Source organism: Mustelus asterias, chromosome 21, assembly GCF_964213995.1.
Source record: "Mustelus asterias chromosome 21, sMusAst1.hap1.1, whole genome shotgun sequence".
Lineage (NCBI taxonomy): Eukaryota > Metazoa > Chordata > Chondrichthyes > Carcharhiniformes > Triakidae > Mustelus > Mustelus asterias.
In genome coordinates, this window is record NC_135821.1 from 5558192 (window position 1) to 5578598 (window position 20407).

The window sequence follows — 20407 nt, forward strand, 5'->3', positions numbered from 1 at the left end:
ACTGCAGGGATTCTATGGATTCTAACAGAGGAATTGGGAGCAGAAGTCGGCAAATTCAGTCCTTCGAGCCTGCTCCGCCATTCAATCAGATCATGGCTGATCTCTCCCTGGTCTCAAATCCACCTCCCCACCTGTTCCCCTTATCCCTTTTTTTAATTAGAAATATATCTATCTCCTTCTTGAAACCATTCAATGATTCAGCCTCCACCGCGCTTTGGGGCAGCGAGTTCCACAAATTCACCACCCTCTGCGAGAAGTAGTTCCTCCTCATCTCAGTTTCAAATCTACCGCCTCTCAACCTATACCTGTGGCCTCTTGTTCCAGATTGCCCCACAAGGGGAAACATTTGGTCGACATTTACTTTATCAATCCCTTTTAGTATTTTATATCCCTCGATCAGATCCCCTCTCGTCCTTCTAAACTCCAGCGAGTACAAACCCAAACTGATTAATCTCTCCTCAACCCTTTCATTCCCGGAATCAATCTGATGAACCTCCTCTGAACTGCCTCCAATGCCACCGCATCCTTCCTCAAATAAGGAGACCAAAACTGGACACAATACTCCAGATGTGGTCTCACCAACACCCTATACAATTGCAACAACACTTCTCTACTTTTATACTCCAGTCCCTTTGCGATAAATACCAACATCTCATTTGCCTTTTTTATTACAGGCTGCACCTGCATACCGACTTTCTGTGGTTCATGAACAAAGACACCCAGATCCCTCTGCCTGGACGCATTTTGAATCTGCTTTGCAGAGGGGCAGTTAAGAGTCAACCACATTGCTGCGAGTCTGGAGTCACATATAGGCCAGACTGGGTAACTGCAGCAGATTTCCTTCCCTCAAGGGGGCATCAGTGAACCAGATGGGTTTTTACAACAAACACTGATATTTTTATGGTCACTATAACGGAGACTAGCTTTCATATCAAGATTTATCAGTTGGATTTGATTGCCATGGCGGGATTTGAACTCATGCCCCCAGAGCATTAGCCTGGCTCTCTGGATTACTAGTCCAGTGAAAATACCACTGCACCACCAATCCCTCCTGCTGACGTGTTGACTAGCTGGGATCAATTTCCTGTCTCTCTGACGGAGCAGTGTTCCCCGGGGAAATTGATAAGAGGACTTCTCCTCTTTCTGATGTGGAGTGTGTCAAGTTTGGTTCGAGTGGGTCCAGTCCTTGCCCCTGAAGAACGTTGGGATTTGGGGAACGTCGCTATCCAATCTCACCCATCCTTGGCCAACATCTTCCGTTTCACATTTTTATCTGCACTCTCTCCTTTCCTTCTCTATGAATGGTATGCTTTGTCTGTATAGCACGCAAGAAACAATACTTTTCACTGTATACCAATACATCTGACAATAATACCAGCCTCCCAACCATTGACTCTGTCTACACTTCCCGCTGCCTCGGCAAAGCAGCCAGCATAATTAAGGACCCCACGCACCCCAGATATTCTCTCTTCCACCTTCTTCCGTCGGGAAAAAATACAAAAGTCTGAGGTCACGTACCAACCGACTCAAGAACAGCTTCTTCCCTGCTGCTGTCAGACTTTTGAATGGACCTACCTTGCATTAAGTTGATCTTCCTCTACACCCTAACTATGACTGTAACGCTACATTCTGCACTCTCATTTCCTTCTCGATGAATGGTATGCTTTGTCTGTATAGCGCACAAGAAACAATACTTTGCACTGTATGTTAATACATGCGACAATAATAAATCAAATCAAATCAATTCAATACTCAATGAACAGTATGCTTTGTCTGTATAGCGTGCAAGAAACAATACTTTTCACTGTATATCAATAGATATGACAGTAATAAATCAAATCAAATCAAATAAAAAATGTATTTATTTATTCGGGGGACATGGGCATCGCTGGCTGGCCAGCTATTATTGCCCATCCCTAGTTGCCCTTGGAGGGCAGTTGAGAGTCAACCACATTGCCGTGGCTTTGGAGTCACTTTCTAACAGGTGTCACCAGCTGGATCGGGGCAAGAGCTCTGGCTGATTTCTCAGTTATCATTGCAAAATAATATTGATTGGGGCTACTTTTCCGCCTTCTCTGTTCCGAGGCACTGAGGGGCAGTTTCAATCCCTGAGCCCCGCCCCACCCACAGAGCGAGAGTTTATGTGAATGTTGCTGCCGTCACTCACTGTTCTCCCCCTTCTGCAGAGCAGGAATGGGCCCAGGAGCCTGAAGAGGGAACAAGCCTGAGCTAGGCCTGAGCAGCAGATGCCAACAAGCCCGAGGCTAAATCCATGGGGCCTCGAGGAGAAAGTATCCTCCCTGTTCAACATCAGTCCGAACAAGTTTGATTTATGCTCGAGTTAATTGCAAGTATCAAAGACTCTGCACTCAAAACAAGTCGGAGTTTGGAATCTAATCCAGGGGCGGTTTGGTGTTTTGGAAAACAGAAAAGACTCGCATTTATTTGCTGCCCTTCTCGACCTTGAGACCCCCAAAGTACTCCTGAAGCGTGTTCACTCGTAGGAAACAATTTGTGCACAGCAAGCTCCCACAGACAGCAAAGTGACATTGAGCAACTCATCCAGCCATGGGCTGGGGGATAAATATTGGCCTGGACATCGGGGGGTGGGGAGAGGGGGATATCCATTATTTTCCAAATATGTCGTCAGTAACACAGGGGATAACACTCTCACCTCTGGAGTCAGTGACAATGCGCTGAGGCAGCTGGATGGGCCCTTACTCATCTTAAATCTTTAATACAATTCCCACCTCAAACTCATGCCCAGATATCCATCATTCTATTTTTAAACCACACCAATCTCGAAATGCTGGAAAACCTCAGCAAGTCTGACAGCATCTGCGGAGAGAGAATTGAGCCAAAGATTCGAGTCTGGATGAGCCTTCGTCAGAGCCTGGAAGACCCTACGTCGGAGCTCTGACGAAGGGTGATCCAGACTCGAAATGCTGGAAAACCTCAGCGGGTCTGACAGCATCTACGCAGAGAGAATAGAGCCAACGTTTCGAGTCTGGATGACGCTTCGTCAGGGCTCCAACGAAAGGTCACCCAGACTCGAAACGTTGGCTCAATTCTCTCTCCACAGTTGCTGTCAGACCCAGCTGAGATTTTCCAAGCATTTTCTGTTTTGTGTTCAGATTCCAGCACCCGCGGAACTTTGCCTTCAGGGGTCGCAGGTTAAATTATGAGTCCAAGTCCCCCTGGAGAGGGACCTGAAGCCATGACCTTCTGACTCCAGAGGTGAGAGTGTTATCCCCTGAGTTACTGACGACATATTTGGAAAATAATGGATATCTGGCCTCTGTTTTCAGGCTGAATCTTACTGGACTGGGACCCCTGTGGGTATTTATATATTACAGAACATAATGGTTATCTGGAGGAGAGTTGTAGGTGAGAATCTAATTGGGGGCTTGGTGTGGTTTAAAAATAGAATGATGGATATCTGGGCATGAGTTTGAGGTGGGAATTGTATTAAAGATTTAAGATGAGTAAGGGCCCATCCAGCTGCCTCAGCGCATTGTCACTGGAATCTCAGGGAGCTGATGGAGAACAGCTTAATTTTCCAATTGAGTAAATTGACCTGGTTTATAGATTTTATGCAGGTTTGCTTACTGATTAGCGCTTGCACGGGAAGCACCATTATGTAGAGGGGCTGCCGCACTGGATTGGCAAGGGGCCCTTTAAGTGCCTCCAGCTCCCACTTAAAGGGCCACCGCAACCCACAAAGTGAATCACAGCATCCAGGGTGAATATACTCCGAGGCTTCATAATCATAGAATCCCTATAGTGCAGAAGGGGGCCATTTGGCCCATCGGGCCTGCACCAACAACAATCCCACCCAGGCCCTATCCCCTGTAACTCCACATATTTACCCTGCTAATCTCCTTAACACCAAGGAAAATTTAGCATGGCCAATCCACCTAACCTGCATATTGTTGGACACTAAGGGGCAATTTAGCATGGCTGCACATCTTTGGACACTCAGGGGCAATGTAGAATGGCCAATCCACCTAACCAACACATCTGTGGACACTAAGGAGCAATTTAGCATGGCCAATCCACCTAACCCGCACATCTTTGGACACTAAGGGACAATTTAGCATGGCCAATCCACCTAACCCGCACATCTTTGGTCTGTGCATGGAAACCGGAGGAAACTCACACAGACAGTGACCCAAGCCAGGAATCGAACCCGGGTCCCTGGCGCTGTGAGGCAGCAGTGCTAACCACTGTGCCACCGTGCCGCCCTATAGGGAGGATGTGATCGCACTAAAAGAGAGATGGTGCAGAGGAGATTCACCAGGATGCTGCCTGGGCTGGAGCGTTTCAGCTATGAAGAGAGGCTGGTTAGGCTGGCGTTGTTCTCCTTGGAGCTGAGGGGACCTGACTGAGGTGTACAAAATGAAGAGGGACATGGATAGGGTAGATAGGAAGAAACTTTTCCCCGTTAGTAGAAGGGTCAATAACCAGGGGGCACAGATTTGAGGTAAGGGGCAGGAGATCTAGAGGGGGTTTGAGAAAAAAAGCTTTTTCACCCAGAGGGTGGTGGGAATCTAGACTTTAAGTCCAGATTTTTAAATTAAATTCACATTTCACCATCTGCCGTGGTGGGATTCGAACCCGGCTCCCAGGGGCATTACCCTGGGGATCTGATTTACTGGCCCAATGACAATGCCACTATGTCACTGCAGTAGTTTCAGAGGTGGGCACGGTAGAAGTTTAATGCTCTTGTCATTTTGACAGCCATATGTGAAGGTTGAGGGAGAACAGGTCCCCCCGGTGTCCTGGGCCAACATTCCTCCCTCGGCCGCCACTGCTATCCAAAAAGATGATCTCATCATTGCTGTTTGTGGGATCTTCCTGTGCACAAATTGGCTGCTGCATTTCCTCAAATGCACTTCCAAAGGCACTTCAGTGGCCGTCAATCATTTTCAGGTCTGAAAAGGTTTTTTTTTAAATTCATTTGGGGACATGGGCGTCACTGGCTGGCCAGCATTTATTGCCCATCCCTAGTTGCCCTTGAGAAGGTGGTAGTGAGCTGCCAACTGAGTGGCTTGCCAGGCCATTTCAGGGGGCAGTTGAGAGTCAACCACATTGTCGTGACTCTGGAGCCACATGTAGGCCAGACCAGGTAAGGACGACAGATTTCCTTCCCTAAAGGGACATTAGTGAACCAGATGGGTTTTTCCAACAATAGTTTCATGGTCATCAGTAGATTCTTAATTCCAGATATTTTTTATTAAATTCAAATTCCACCATCTGCCGTGGCAGGATTCGAACCCAGGTCCCCCAGAACATTAGCTGAGTGTCTGGATTAATAGTCTAGCGATAATACCACCAGGCCATCATCTCCCCCCAGGTGCTTCGGAAACTCAAGTCCACCCTGTCTTTATCTCTCGGATTTCCCAGAGACATTCCCACATTGAGGAATTTGCCTCCTGCAAGCAGCTGTCACGCCAAGACTGCTGTGGGAAAAGGAGTGGGTAAAAAAAACAATCTTGCAATCCCAAAACGGGGGAGGAAAAACATCTGATGGAGACATTTCAACAACAATACAAAGATATCCAAAAAAACAAACCCATTATGCTAGCAGCTCTGCAATTGGGCACATGTTAAAACGCCTGGAGTGACTGAAACATTGACAGATTTAAAAGTGAACTGGGTGTAGACTTAATAAGAAAGGGAACAGGGCGGCACGGCGGCACAGTGGTTAGCACTGCTGCCTCACATCGCCAGGGACCCAAGTTCGATTCCCGGCTCGGGTCACTGTCTGTGTGGAGTTTGCACGTTCTCCCCGTGTCTGCATGGGTTTCCTCCGGGTGCTCCGGTTTCCTCCCACACTCCAAAGATGTGCGGGTTAGGTGGATTGGCCATGCTAAATTGACCCTAGTGTCAGGGGGACTAGCTGGGGTAAATGCATGGGGATAGGGCCTGGATGGGATTGTGGTCAGTGCAGGCTCCAATGGGCCGAATGGCCTCCTTCTGCGCTGGAGGGATTCTGTGGAGAGATCGCTTGGCAAAGGGGTAGGAAGGTAGTCAAAGTCAATGATGCTCAGATGAATCGTACGCACCGTAGCATAGACCAGTTGACCCGAATGGCCTGTCTCTGTGAGTTTATGAAGGAAAATAGTAGCAGGAGGAGGCCATTCAGCCCTCCAATTCTGTTCTGCCGTTCAATTTCCACAGCCTAATTGAATGGCAGAACACAATTGGCAGGGCTGAATGGCCTGCCTTTGTGACATTGGCATAATTTTCCGGTCCCGCCCGCCTTGGGAATTGTAACGGGCGGGGGTTGGGGGAGTGGACCTTACAAAGGACCGTTGACATCTGTTGGGTTTTTCCAGTCTCAGCGCGGGCGCGGCGGGAAAATCCCATAATCCCGATATTCTGACTCAGCACAAATCAGCCAAACTTGGTCCTGAAATCTCAGTTTTTTGGGCAGAGAAATTTTCCTTCTCTCACAAGTCAATTCTACTCCCAAAGGCCAGAACAGCAAATATCTCCGACTCCAGTGTTACCCAAACAGTAACAGCGGGTGTAAACAACAAAACAATTGAGAGAAACAAGGCAGAGCTCACCATGGGACCAATTGACATGGGACTGATTTCAATTAGTTACAGACTGGAATGGGATTATTGGACACCGAAATATAGTGGTGGGGGAGGGTTGGATATTGTATGAGAGCTTTAAATTTTTGAATTTATATAATCCACACTGAACAAAGAACAAAGAAAATTACAGCACAGGAACAGGCCCTTCAGCCCTCCAAGCCTGCACCGACCATGCTGCCCGACTGAACTAAAACCCCCTACCCTACCGGGGACCGTATCCCTCTATTCCCATCCTAGTCATGTATTTGTCAAGACGCCCCTTAAAAGTCACTATCGTATCAGCTTCCACTACCTCCCCCGGCAACGAGTCCCAGGCACCCAATACTCTCTGTGTAAAAAGTCTGCCTCGTACATCTCCTTTAAACCTTGCACCTCGCACCTTAAACCTGTGTCCCCGAGTAATTGACTCTTCCACCCTGGGAAAAAGCTTCTGACTAGCCACTCTGTCCATGCCTCTCATAATCTTGTAGACTTCTATCAGGTCGCCCCTCAACCTCCGTCATTCCAGTGAGAACAAACCAAGTTTCTCCAACCTCTCCTCACAGCTAATACCAGGCAACATCCTGGTAAATCTTTTCTGTACCCTCTCCAAATCCTCCACATCCTTCTGGTAGTGTGGCGACCAGAATTGAACACTATATTCCAAGTGCGGCCTAACTAAGGTTCTATAAAGCTGCAACATGACTTGCCAATTTTTAAACTCAATGCCCTGGCCGATGAAGGCAAGCATGCCGTATGCCTTCTTGACTATCTTCTCCACCTGCATTGCCACTTTCAGTGACCTGTACACCCAGATCCCTTTGTCTATCAATACTCTTATGGGTTCTGCCATTTACTGTATATTTCCTATCTGTATTAGGCCTTCCAAAATGCATTACCTCAGCTGACAGAGCATTAGGTGGACTGAAATAGCCATTGGACCAACCTCATAGAATAATAAATACCCAGGAGTGAGTTACAGACTGGAATCTAATCAAGGGGATCAGGGTGGTTTATATATAGAATATCAGATACCGGGGAGTGAGCTACAGGCTGGAATCTAATCGAGGGGTTCAGGGTGGTTTACATATAGAATAACAAATACCCGGGAGTGAGCTACAGACTGGAATCTAATCGAGTGGTTTGGGGTGGTTTATATATAGAATAACAGATAACCGGGAGTGTGTTACAGACTGGAATCTAATCGAGGGATTCAGAGGGATTTATATATAGAATAACAGATACCCGGGAGTGCGTTACAGACTGGAATCTAATCCAGGGGTTCAGGGTAGTTTATATATAGAATAACAGATATCCGGGAGTGAGTTACAGACTGGAATCTAATTGAGGGATACGGGATGGTTTATATATAGAATAACAGGCACCCAGGAGTGAGTTACAGACTGGAATCTAATCCAGGGGTTCAGGGTAGTTTATATATAGAATAACAGATACGCGGGAGTAAGTTACAGACTGGAATCTAATTGAGGGGTTCAGGATGGTTTATATATAGAATAACAGATATCCGGGAGTGAGTTACAGACTGGAATCTAATTGAGGGGTTCGGGGTGGTTTATATATAGAATAACAGGCACCCGGGAGTGAGTTACAGACTGGAATCTAATCGAGGGGTTCGGGGTGGTTTATATATAGAATAGCAGGCACCCGGGAGTGAGTTACAGACTGGAATCTAATCGAGGGGTTCGGGGTGGTTTATATATAGAATAACAGGCACCCGGGAGTGAGTTACAGACTGGAATCTAATCGAGGGGTTTGGGGTGGTTTATATACAGAATAACAGATACCCGGGAGTGAGTTACAGACTGGAATCTAATCGAGGGGTTCGGGGTGGTTTATATACAGAATAACAGATACCCGGGAGTGAGTTACAGACTGGAACCTAATTGAGGGGTTCGCGCTGGTTTATATATAGAATAACAGGCACCCGGGAGTGAGTTACAGACTGGAATCTAATCGAGGGGTTCGGGGTGATTTATATATAGAATATAAGATACCTGGGAGTGAGTTACAGACTGGAATCTAATCGAGGGGTTTGGGGTGGTTTATATATAGAATAACAGATACCCGGGAGGGAGTTACAGACTGGAATCTAATCGAGGGGTTTGGGGTGGTTTATATACAGATAACAGATACCCGGGAGTGAGTTACAGACTGGAATCTAATCGAGGGGTTCGGGGTGGTTTATATATAGAATAACAGGCACCCGGGAGTGAGTTACAGACTGGAATCTAATCGAGGGGTTTGGGGTGGTTTATATACAGATAACAGATACCCGGGAGTGAGTTACAGACTGGAATCTAATCGAGGGGTTCGGGGTGGTTTATATATAGAATAACAGGCACCCGGGAGTGAGTTACAGACTGGAATCTAATCGAGAGGTTCGGGGTGGTTTATATATAGAATAACAGGTACCCGGGAGTGAGTTACAGACTGGAATCTAATCGAGGGGTTTGGGGTGGTTTATATATAGAATAACAGGCACCCGGGAGTGAGTTCTGGAATTCACTCCCTAAATCTCTCTACATCTCTCTCCTTCTTTCACACTCTGCTTAATACCTACATCTTTGAACAAACCGTCCTAAAAAATCTCCATATTTGGCTCCGTGCCAAATTCTCTTTGCTATTTGCACCTGTGAGGTGTTTTTGGGTTATGTTGACGGAGCGAAGCAAATGCAAGTTGTTGTTGACGCAGGCACAGTACGGTGGAGTCGCCAACAGAACAAGTGGACAGCCTGAAGCCCACCAGTGGACACTCATCACAGGATGTGCAACAACTGTTGCCCTGGGTCCCTGCGACCATGGTGATGATATTCAAGCAGAGACTTGATAATAGAGTTGTAATTCCCAGTGCAATAATATTGCATTAACTCAGCGAGTTTTCCTGAGAAAAAAAATTAAAACTGTGAAACCCGACGGAATATTTTAGCAAAAAGGCTCTGACTATCCAGAAATCCCTGCTAAATATAACCCGCGTTGTACTATTTTGAAAATCAGTGATCCGCAAGAGGCCAGGATTGAAGGGGCTCAGGGAATCTGGGAGATTTGCAGGGCTGGACAAGGCTAAGTGAATAGGAAGGGGTGGGGAGTGGTGGGGCGGTGGGGGAGGGTGCGGAGGGAGGGGGTGCAGTGGAACCTTGAGGGGGGGGCTTTGAACACAAGGGTGAGAATTCTAAAATACAGTCATTGGGTGCCAATCTGGGCCAGTGAGTTTGTCAGCGTTTAGGAATCCCCTGTACACTTGAGCTCCATCCAAAAAACTATTGCCCATTTTCTAACTTGTGTCAATTCCCATTCACCCATCACCCTGTGCTTACTGACCCACATTGGTGCCCAGTTAAGAAACACTTCTATTTTCAAATCCTCATCCGTGTTTCAAAATTCCCCCACCCCTTCCTAATTCACAGATAACAAGCTCCCACAGTGTGACACAGACCAGGTCAGTGGTGTTGGCCAAGACACTGTGCTAACCCCCCTACTCTTCTTTCTAGATAGTGGCCACAGGATCTTTTATTCCACCTGGGAGAACAGACGGGGCCACAGTTTAACATCTCAGTGCCAATGTGACACCTCCAGCAGCGCAGTTTCCCACTCAGTCCTGGACTGGGGGAGTCACTTTAGATTTTGCCCCTCAAGCCCTCAAGTGGGGCGTGACCAGTTAAGTCCAAAGTGAGAGTGCCACCCACTGAGTCACAGACAACCCAGTGACGAAGCCCCCAGACCAACTCCCCAACAGGCAATGATTACTGAACAGCTGCTCCTGAGGAACACTCATCATTTCACAACCCGAGGAACTGTCATCACAGATAAAAGACAAGTAAATGATAACTGACTAGACTGGGAATGGCTAACTGGACATAACCAGTGAGAGCTCAAACTGAATGCAAGAGAACCAAATGGGATAGATAGACAGACAGACAGACAGACAGACAGACAGACGGACGGACGGACGGACGGACGGACGGACGGACACAAACAGATTGATAGATGGATGGATGGAGGATGGAAGGACAGATAGACAGACTGATAGATGGATGGATGGAGGATGGAAGGACAGATAGACAGACTGATAGATGGATGGATGGAGGATGGAAGGACAGATAGACAGACTGATAGCTGGATGGATGGAGGATGGAAGGACAGATAGACAGACTGATAGATGGATGGATGGAGGATGGAAGGACAGATAGACAGACTGATAGATGGATGGATGGAGGATGGAAGGACAGATAGACAGACAGACAGACAGACAGACAGACAGACAGATAGATACATAAACAGACACAGACAGACGGATAGAAAGATAGATAGACAGATACATAAACAGACACAGACATACGGATAGATAGATAGATACATAAACAGACGGATAGATAGATAGATAGATAAACAGACACAGACAGACGGATAGATATAGATAGATAGACAGACAGACAGATACATAAACAGACACAGACAGACGGAAGATAGAAAGATAGATAGACAGATACATAAACAGACACAGACATACGGATAGATAGATACATAAACAGACACAGACAGACAGACAGATAGATAGATAGATATACAGACAGACAGACACTCAGACAGACAGACAGGTAGATAGATGGAGGACGGACAGACAGGTAGACAGACAGATGGATAATTGTATTATTGTGAAATTATCACAGAGTAAGTGTTGAATTGTTTTGACAATTCAGACGGAACAAGTGATTGGAATTTATGACACTTGTGAGCAATTTTAAAAAGTATAAAATAATAAGAGTTGCAGAATTGCAATCATCCCAGCATACAAATAATGACAACATTTATTTGCAGAATGCACGGCCCCTTAATTGATAGAAAGATTTAAAAGATAGTCTGCAGTCCTGGGTCTATCTGAATATTGCCAGTATGCAACTGCTTACAATAGCAGGGCATCTCAAAGAACTGTACAGCCAATCAAATACCTTTGAACTTTAGTCACTGCAGTAAAGTTGGGTGTGGCACGGTGGCTAGCACTGCTGCCTCACAGCGCCAGGGACCCGGGTTCGATTCCCGGCCTCGGGTCACTGTCTGTGTGGAGTTTGCACGTTCTCCCTGTCTGCGTGGGTTTCCTCCGGGTGCTCCGGTTTCCTCCCACAGTCCAAAGATATGCTGGTTAGTTGCATTGGCTATGCTAAATTGCCCCTTAGTGTCAGGGGGACCAGCTTGGGTAAATACATGGGGATAGAGCCTGGGTGGGATTGCGATCGGTGCAGACTTGATGGGCTGAATGGCCTCCTTCTGCACTGTAGGGCACCTATGATTCTATGAAATGTGGCAGCTAATTCGTGCACAGCAAGATTCCAGACACAACTATTTCATACTGACCAGATCTTGTGGATTTTCTTTAATGATTTGAGGCCTAAATCCATTCCCCCCCCCCCCCCGCCCAGGTACTGGGGAGAAGTCCCCCTAACATCCTTCAGAAGAGCAGCTATAGGGATTCTGACTTCCATGTGAGAAGATTGAAGTGTCATCAACAAGGCAACAGCTCTGACACTGCAGCACTCCTTCAGGGCTGTGCTGTAAGTGCCAGCTTAGAAGTGGTGTTCAAATCCCCAGAGTGGGAGTGGGAACCCACAACCTTCTGAATAACATTTGTTTGCGTTTATGACACAATGAAGGAAAAGCTGGTGATGGTCTAAGTGAGGACAGGGAGCCTGTCATTCGGAACAAGAGGTCAGGTCAACAACTGACAGCTCTGCATCAAGATTTGGCATCGATGGGAGATTTCCCAGCCCACCCCAGTCCCCTACGCTCCTCGACTGCTGATGTTGACAGGCGCATCGATTCCTTCTCATCAGAACTGGCAGCGTTTCATAACAGTTTCTCTCTCTCCAGATCAGCTGCAGTGTTAACCAAACTTCCAACAAATCCGGATGCTGGAACGCAATGCTTGTTGGAGGTTCGTTGCTTTGGGACTTTAAACACAAACAGGTCCTTCACGTCGGCGAACCATGTATTTACTCAAGAATAGAAAATGAAGGGGGTGATGGAATCGAGGTGATTAAAGGATTTGAAAAGGCCAGTGCAGTGAAACTGTTTCCTCTGGAGAACCTCACAGCATCAGGGTTCGATTCCCGCCTTCGGATCACTGTCTGTGTGGAGTCTGCACGTTCTCCCCGTGTCTGCGTGGGTTTCCTTCCATTATAGAGACTAGCTTGATCATAGAACCCCTACTGTGCAGAAGGACATTCAGCCCATCAAGTCTGCACCGACTCTCCCACAGAGCACCTTACCCAAGCCCACCCCAAGCCTGTCCCAGTAACCCCACATATTTACCCGCTAACCCCCCACTAACCTAGTGAGACACTAAGGGGCAATTTAGCATGGCCAATCCATCTAGCCTGCACATCTTTAGAGCGTAGGAGGAAACCGGAGCACCCGGAGGAAACCCACGCAGACAGGGGGGTAGAATGTGCAGACTCCACACAGTGACCCGAGGCCGGAATCGAACTCTGGTCCCTGATGGCATGAGGCAGCAGTGCTAACCACTGTGCCACCGTGCCACCAGATTTATATTCTATGGGCAGGATTTTCCATTGGCGCTCGCCCCAAAATCAGAAAATCCTGTCCGAAGTCATTGGACCTTTGCATGGTCCCCCCCACTCCGATTCCCGCAGCAGGCGGGACGGGAGAATTCCCCCACCCCAGATTTATTATTTGAATCTAAATTCCACCAGTGCTGTGGTGGGATTTGAACCAATGTCCCCAGAACATTAGCCTGGATTCCTAGGCCAACGACATTCCTGCTACGCTACAGTTTCCAACCTCTGAACCCTCTGTTTGCCCTGCTATGGTCCAGTCCCTAGCCCAATCAGGAACTGGTCCAGCTCCCTCTGGAAGTCAAGAGAGCTGGCACCCACCACGCCATCCCACGGAACATTCCAGAGGCTCATTCTGTCCTGGGGAAGTGACACCGGCCTAAAACACCTGCCCATCACATACCTTCCTGTGTACCACGTGCAACACTCAGCAACAAAACTCCAAACATTCCAGAGATTCACCAATCCAAACACCAATCATTTTATTAATCATTAAAATACAAGCCAATAACAGAAAAAATATTAGTTCAGTCAGAACCGTGTGATCATGAGGTTCTTTGTTCTTTAACTTTCATGTTATTCAGGGACCCAATAGAAGTCTTCAAAGTTATGAAAGGGCTTGATAAGAGTTAACATAGAGAAACCTGTTTCCACTTGCAGTCAAGGGCAAAATTAAGGACCATAAATAGAAGATAGTCGTTGACAGATCCATTGGGGAACTCAGGGGAAAAGCTTTTACTCGGAAGTTGAATCTCGCTACCGCAAGGAGTATTTGAGGTGAACCGACTAGAGGCATTTACGCAAAAACTAGATAACTACATGAGGGATAAAGGAATAGAAGGATCTGCTGATGGGGTTGGATGATGTTGTGGAGGGAGGAGGAGACTCACATGGAGCATAAGGGCCATCATGGACCACTTGAGCTGAATGGCCCGCTTCAGTGCTCTGGATTCTAGGGCCCAATTTTAACTGTGACTGGGTGGGTATTCGATGGGTTAAAATCAGGCTGAGTTCGCCATCACTCTCGGGGACAATGTGCAGCAGGGCGTTGATAGGCCCTGGAATTAAAAATATTTCAGCGCTGGGCACCCAGCAAGTTAACCATTCCCTCCACCCACTGCTCACCCCGAAAGGTCATAGACAGGGCTGCAAAGGGCTAGTGGCAAACAGGGCCCACTCTACCCACCCATCCTTGCCCCAACTCCCAATTAAGCTCTGGTTTCCTCCCACAGTCCAAAGGTGTAGATTAGATGGATTGGCCATGTTAAATTGCCCCTTAGTGTCCAAGGAAGTTTAGGTTAGGTAGCTTAGCCATGCTAAATTGCCATTTAGTGTCCCAAGATAGAATCCCTACAGAAACCATAGAATCCCTACAGTGCAGAAGGAGGCCATTCGACCCATCAGATTTGCACTGAAAACAATCCCACTTAGGCCTTATCCTCATAACCCCACATATTTACCCTGCTAATCCCTCTAACCTACACATCCTGGGACACTAAGGGGCAATTTAGCATGGCCAATGCACCTAACCCACACATCTTTAGACTGCGTAGGTTAGATGTGTAGGTTAGATGGATTGTCCATGCTAAATTACCCCTTAGCACCCCAAGATGCGTAGGTTAGATGGATTAGCCATGGTAAATTACTCCTTAGCATCCCAGGATGTGTAGGTTAGATGGATTAGTCATGGGAAATGTGTGGGGTTACAGGGTTAGGGTGGGGAAAGGGCCTGGGTAAGACACTCTGTCAGAGTGAGTCAGTGCAGGCTTGATGGGCCAAATGGCCTTCTTCAGCACCATAGGGATTCTATAATTCTCTGAAAATGAGATATCACGTTGGTGTCTTTTCAGAAATTTATTATAAGATGAAACATCGAAATAAATCAATTTTGCGGTTACATGGGTAATGAAATAAGATGCAATATTAAAGGTTCTGAAGACTGCCGTTGATGAGGGTGGGTTTGTCTCTCCTGCAAATGATGCGATGGGACTCTGCGCGTGCGCCGAGTGTGTGCACTGCTGACAGCCATCTTAAATTGGCGGGAGTTACAGAGTTAAAACCAGGCCCTGAGGTTCAGTGGAGTTGCTGTAAAAGTGACCTCTAGTGGCACTGATGGAGTATTGCTGCATTTGAGTTTGACCCCCCCCCCACCCGTGAGGTTAATTCTGCCTCCTGCCCGCTGACCTTTCACCATGAGACACCTTTGTTACTCCACAATCCAGAAGCCGCTCCGTTAGACATTGCGTCTCCCAGGGACAAGCTGAAAGCTCGAAAGCAGAGGGAGAACTCGGCAGAAGGGTCCCGACGTTACATGAAGTAACATGGATAAAATTCTGGGCATCCCGGAATTTTTGAACGTCATGTAGTCGGACAGAATTGCTCCTGTTCCCATCCTCGGACTACTGCTCGCTGGTGGGGAAGAAGGGTTAGGATAAGAAGGGTTAGCTTTTTCCCCAGGGTGGAAGAGTCAATTACTAAGGGGGCACAGGTTTAAGGTGCGAGGGGCAAGTTTTAAAAGAGATGTACGAGGCAGATATTTTACACAGAGGGTGGTGGGTGCCTGGAACTCGCTGCCAGGTAGTGGAAGCGGATACGGTAGTGACTTTTTAGGGGTGTCTTGACAAGTATATGAATGAGATGGGAATAGAGGGATATGGTCCCCGGAAGCGTAGGGGGTTTTAGCTAAGTCGGGCAGCATGGTCAGTGCAGGCTTGGAGGGCCAAAGGGCCTGTTCCTGTGCTGTAATTTTCTTTGTTCTTTGATAAGCCTCTCTGATACATCTCACTGAATGTGGGGAGTCTTGGTTGCCCCAATCTCACATAGGCAATGGGAGGCACAGTCTGCCGGCTAGTACTTGGTTGCTCCATGTTGGGGATGGGGGGGGGGAGGACATCTCTGCTCTTCCTTCGTCACCTTCTGTCAAGGGATAAGGAAGCATGGGCAACCAGGAGGCCCCACAAGCCCAACGGCTTAGGAGACAGAAGATGGTCTCATTGTTCGAACTGCTTTGTTTGCCTTGGACTTTGTGGTGAAGTACTTTCACTTGAGAAACCTGGTCATTTTTATTTGCATAGTGAGTTTATTACCACACGTTTTTCTATTTAATATTGTGAACTATGAACTTCTGACTGACAAGGCAGGGTAAGACAAACAGGTGGTGGGGGAGCAAGTATTCATAATTTGAGCCACTCTGTAGGAGGAACTAGGAATTGAGTATCACTGGAAAGAGAGCCACGCTGTCGAAGCTTTTCATCTTGCACTCATCAGGACAAACCCAAGAATACCAAATTTCAAACGATGAGAACAATTTATACTGCAGGACAAAGGGTTGTCATTCTGATTGGTTGGCAAGTCGATATGGTCAACCAACCAGCAACCTATTCACTTGTAGTATAAACTGTTGTTTTTGCAATTTGGTATTGTTGCGTTTGTCCTGATGAGTGTAAGATGGAAAACTTTGGTAACATGGCTCTCTGATAATGGTCCAAAAACTCTGGTTCTGTCCATCCTGAGAATCGTAGCAGACGAGAAGGACAATTTAACAGACCATTAAAAGGTCTGTTGACCCTGGGTGCAAACTTCCAGTCCTTGGGTGAGTGTGACCAGAAAATCCCTGCCCCAATATCCAAGTTCTGGTCTAACCAAGCAACCAATCTCAGAATTAAATCCGATGAGGTCTTGCTTTGGAAGACAGAGGGTTGAATGGAGCAGAAGAGGATCCATCATGTCAAGTGGATTGGGGTACATGACAGTGTCTGGAGAGGATTTAACTCAAATCCATTGAACTTTTAACTTTAACCCATTAAACGGCAGCTTGGAATTAAAGGGACAATACCCCTTTGCTTTATCAAACTCTGGCAGGAACCCGATCTCCAAGGTGTCCCTTTTACGCTACAGGGCCAAGCACTCAGGGCAAGTGCCGTCTGGCCCCGGACAACAGAATAGTGTCAGAATAAAATGACCACTGCATCCCCCACTCCCTGAGCTAGGGGGAGGGGTGGGGTACAGTGAGAAGCAAGGGAACGGTTGAGAGTAGCCACAACGATAAAACATTTCCAGCGACAACTTGCCAGAGGCGATGAACCCGCAACCGTGAACAAGTGGGAAAGGGGGAAGGGCAAATGGGGTAGTGTGACCAGGGCTGCAGACTTCACTGGGCAAAGGCCAACTCTGGGTGGCATCAGTGCAAGTCGAAAGATCCAAAATGGAGCCCGGTTTCTTATCCCAAACGGACTGGGGTTGGGGAGGGGAATGGGAGGACAGGGGGGGGTGGGGTGGATCCCGGAAGACTTTGGGGAGCAGTGGGGTAATGGGGGGGGGGGGAAAAAGAGTGGGAGGGAACTCCATGATAAACAGTGGTTAGGGCTGCTGCCTCACAGCACCAGGGACCCGGGTTCGATTCCTGGCCTCGGGTCACTGTCTACGTGGAGTTTGCACATTCTCCCCATGTCTACATGGGTTTTCCTCCAGGTGCTCCAGTTTCCTCCCACACTGCAAAGATGAGTGGGGTAGGTGGATCGGCCAGGCTAAATTGCCCTTCAGTGTCAGGGGGGGGCGAGCTAGGGTAAATGCATGGGGTTGCGAGTTGGGTCTGGGTGGGATTGTGGTCGGTGCAGACTCAATGGGCCGAATGGCCTCCTCCTGCACTGTAGGGTTCTATGATTCTATAAAAATAAAGCTACAGTTTACAGGGAATCATTTGCCCTTTCCGTAATAAAGGGCGTGGGGATCAGGAAGGGATATTAGGTTCAAGGGATAGCCGGTTTTTCCCCCAGAGAGGTTTCGGCACAGAAACCCAGGCTACTGCTTGGAAATCGGCCAAAGGGGGCTAGATCCCTGCTTTGCTCGGAGGGTAGGGGGGGGGGTTCCCCGCAAACATACCAAGGTGGTGTTTTTTCGGCAAGGTCAAAGGTGTTGCAGGGTGATATATAATTAGGATCAGTAACAAGCGAGCTTCATTCACTTCCTTCTATAGCTTTCCCAATTAGACCCCTGCATGTTTAAATAAAGAGAGTGAGAAAGGGAGATGGTTTCAGGCTTTGGAGGGTGAGATACAGCAGGGGGGGGGGGGGGGGGGGAGGGCAGGGGGTGTTCCTTTTCCCCGGGGAAATCGCTACACAGCGTTAGCGAAGCCCACTTGGTTGCTGGCACGGTCGAAAACGGTGTAATAGGGGCCGATAAAAACATCGCCCAAAATCCAGAGAGGTCCAGCTGGTGGAGGGATGTCCATGCCCAGGAAGCCACTGAGGCACATGGTTCTGCCGAACGAGGTGACCTGTAGGAGGGGGAGGGGGTGAAGAAAAGAAAAATAGCAGGGAAAAGATTAAGGTCAATAAATAATAACCACGGATCCACCCCACCTCACGTGCACAAATGACAGACAAACACTTCAATCCAAAACTATGGACGCGATTGTCCAATCTCGTGCTTTGGGGCAACATGGCGGCACAACGCTTAGCACTGCTGCCTCAGCGCCAGGGACCCAGGTTCGATTCCCAGCCTTGGGTCACTGCCTGTGTGGAGTCTGCACCCTCTCCCTGTGTCTGCGTGGGTTTCCTCCGGGTGCTCCGGTTTCCTCCCACAGTCCGAAAGACGTGCTGGGTAGGGTGGATTGACCGTGCTAAATTCTGCCTCGGTGTACCCGAGCAGGCGCCGGAGTGTGTGGCGACCAGGGGAATCGAAACCCGGGTCCCTGGCGCTGTGAGGCAGCAGTGCTAACCACTGTGCCACTCAAACTGTGACACCACCACCAACCAACTGTGCGTTCTGTTGCTGCCTTGTAGGGTCAGGTTTGAACAAAATGGCTGCCACATATCAAGTGGGCCCATACGTCAAGAACGAATTTGTTAGTTAGACAGTTATTCTTTCTTGATAAACTGGTCTGGGATCGCCTGTCGCCAAGAATGGAACAGTTGCCAATTTTCAGAGTGATCACTGCTTGCCTTAAATCAGCATAATTCACAAAAAAAGGAACTAAAATCAAAGCGCAAAGCCTCGGATATTCAAATCGCCAGGCCGCTTTACCTGCATCACGTACTGCTCCCCTGTCAGGGAGAACTCCTTGCCCCCAAGCTTGAAGCTGATAACGGGAAGTGTCGGAATCTTTTTACAGTCGATCCAGTACTGAGGAGAGAGGAGAACGAAAAGCGGTCAGATTAACCCGAGTAAACACACAAACCTGTCAGACTGACATCTGTAGCAGCTGGAAGAGAGAGAGAGATCCGCAAGCCAATGAGGGGTGACCTGATAGAATTTTACCAAATTAGAAGAGGCATGGATAGAATGTATAATCGGAGACCTTTACACACAGGGGCAGCTATTCCCCGCAATATACACAAGGGGCAGCTATTCCCCACAATATACACAATGGGCAGCTATTCCCCACAATATACACAATGGGCAGCTATTCCCCACAATATACACAATGGGCAGCTATTCCCCACAATATACACAATGGGCAGCTATTCCCCACAATATACACAATGGGCAGCTATTCCCCACAATATACACAATGGGCAGCTATTCCCCACAATATACACAATGGGCAGCTATTCCCCACAATATACACAATGGGCAGCTATTCCCCACAATATACACAGGGGCAGCTATTCCCCACAATATACACAATGGGCAGCTATTCCCCACAATATACACAAGGGCAGCTATTCCCCAACCGGTAACGTCCATGTTCCACGAATGAATAAAAAAAATATATCAATTACTCAGGGGTGTGTGTTTAAAGCAAAAGGGGGAAAGTTTAACGGAGATGTGGGAGGCAAGTTTTTTTACACAGAGGGCAGTAAATGCCTGGAATGAGCTGCCAGAGGGGGTGGTAGAAGCAGATACAATAGCAACGTTTAAGAGGCATCTTGACAGATGTATGAATTGGCAGCGAATAGAGGGATACGGACCGCATAGAGGCAAAGGGTCTTTAGTTTAGAAAGGTGTCATGTGTTGGCACAGGCTTTTTGGGCCGAAGGGCCTGTTCCTGTGGTGTACGGTTCTTTGTTCTTTTGTTAAATATTTTCGAAGTGTAGTCACTGGTTGTAATGTTGGCAACCAATTTGTACACAGCAAGATCCCAGCAAACAACAGTGGTAAAGGACCAGATAATGTGTTTAGGTTTTAACTGTGGGATTAATATTGGCCCTGACACTGGGGGAGAACAGTGGGTGGCACAGTGGTTGGCACTGCTGCCTCAACGTCAGGGACCTGGGTTCGATTCCCGGCTTG

At 47.8% G+C, this 20407-nt stretch overlaps 1 protein-coding gene across 1 annotated transcript in view; it reads right to left on the bottom strand.

Moving 5' to 3' along the window:
• Nucleotides 1-13631: 13631 nt before the first annotated feature.
• The window catches only part of LOC144509060 (cathepsin D-like), a 31770-nt gene continuing 24994 nt past the window's right edge, over nt 13632-20407 (bottom strand). Inside the window, exons 8-9 of the mRNA XM_078237370.1 lie at nt 19199-19297; nt 13632-18449 (exon numbers count right to left, since the gene is read on the bottom strand). Coding sequence (XP_078093496.1) covers nt 18288-18449; nt 19199-19297 — 261 coding nt within the window. The 3' untranslated portion in view covers nt 13632-18287. The remainder of the gene's footprint in view (nt 18450-19198; nt 19298-20407) is intronic.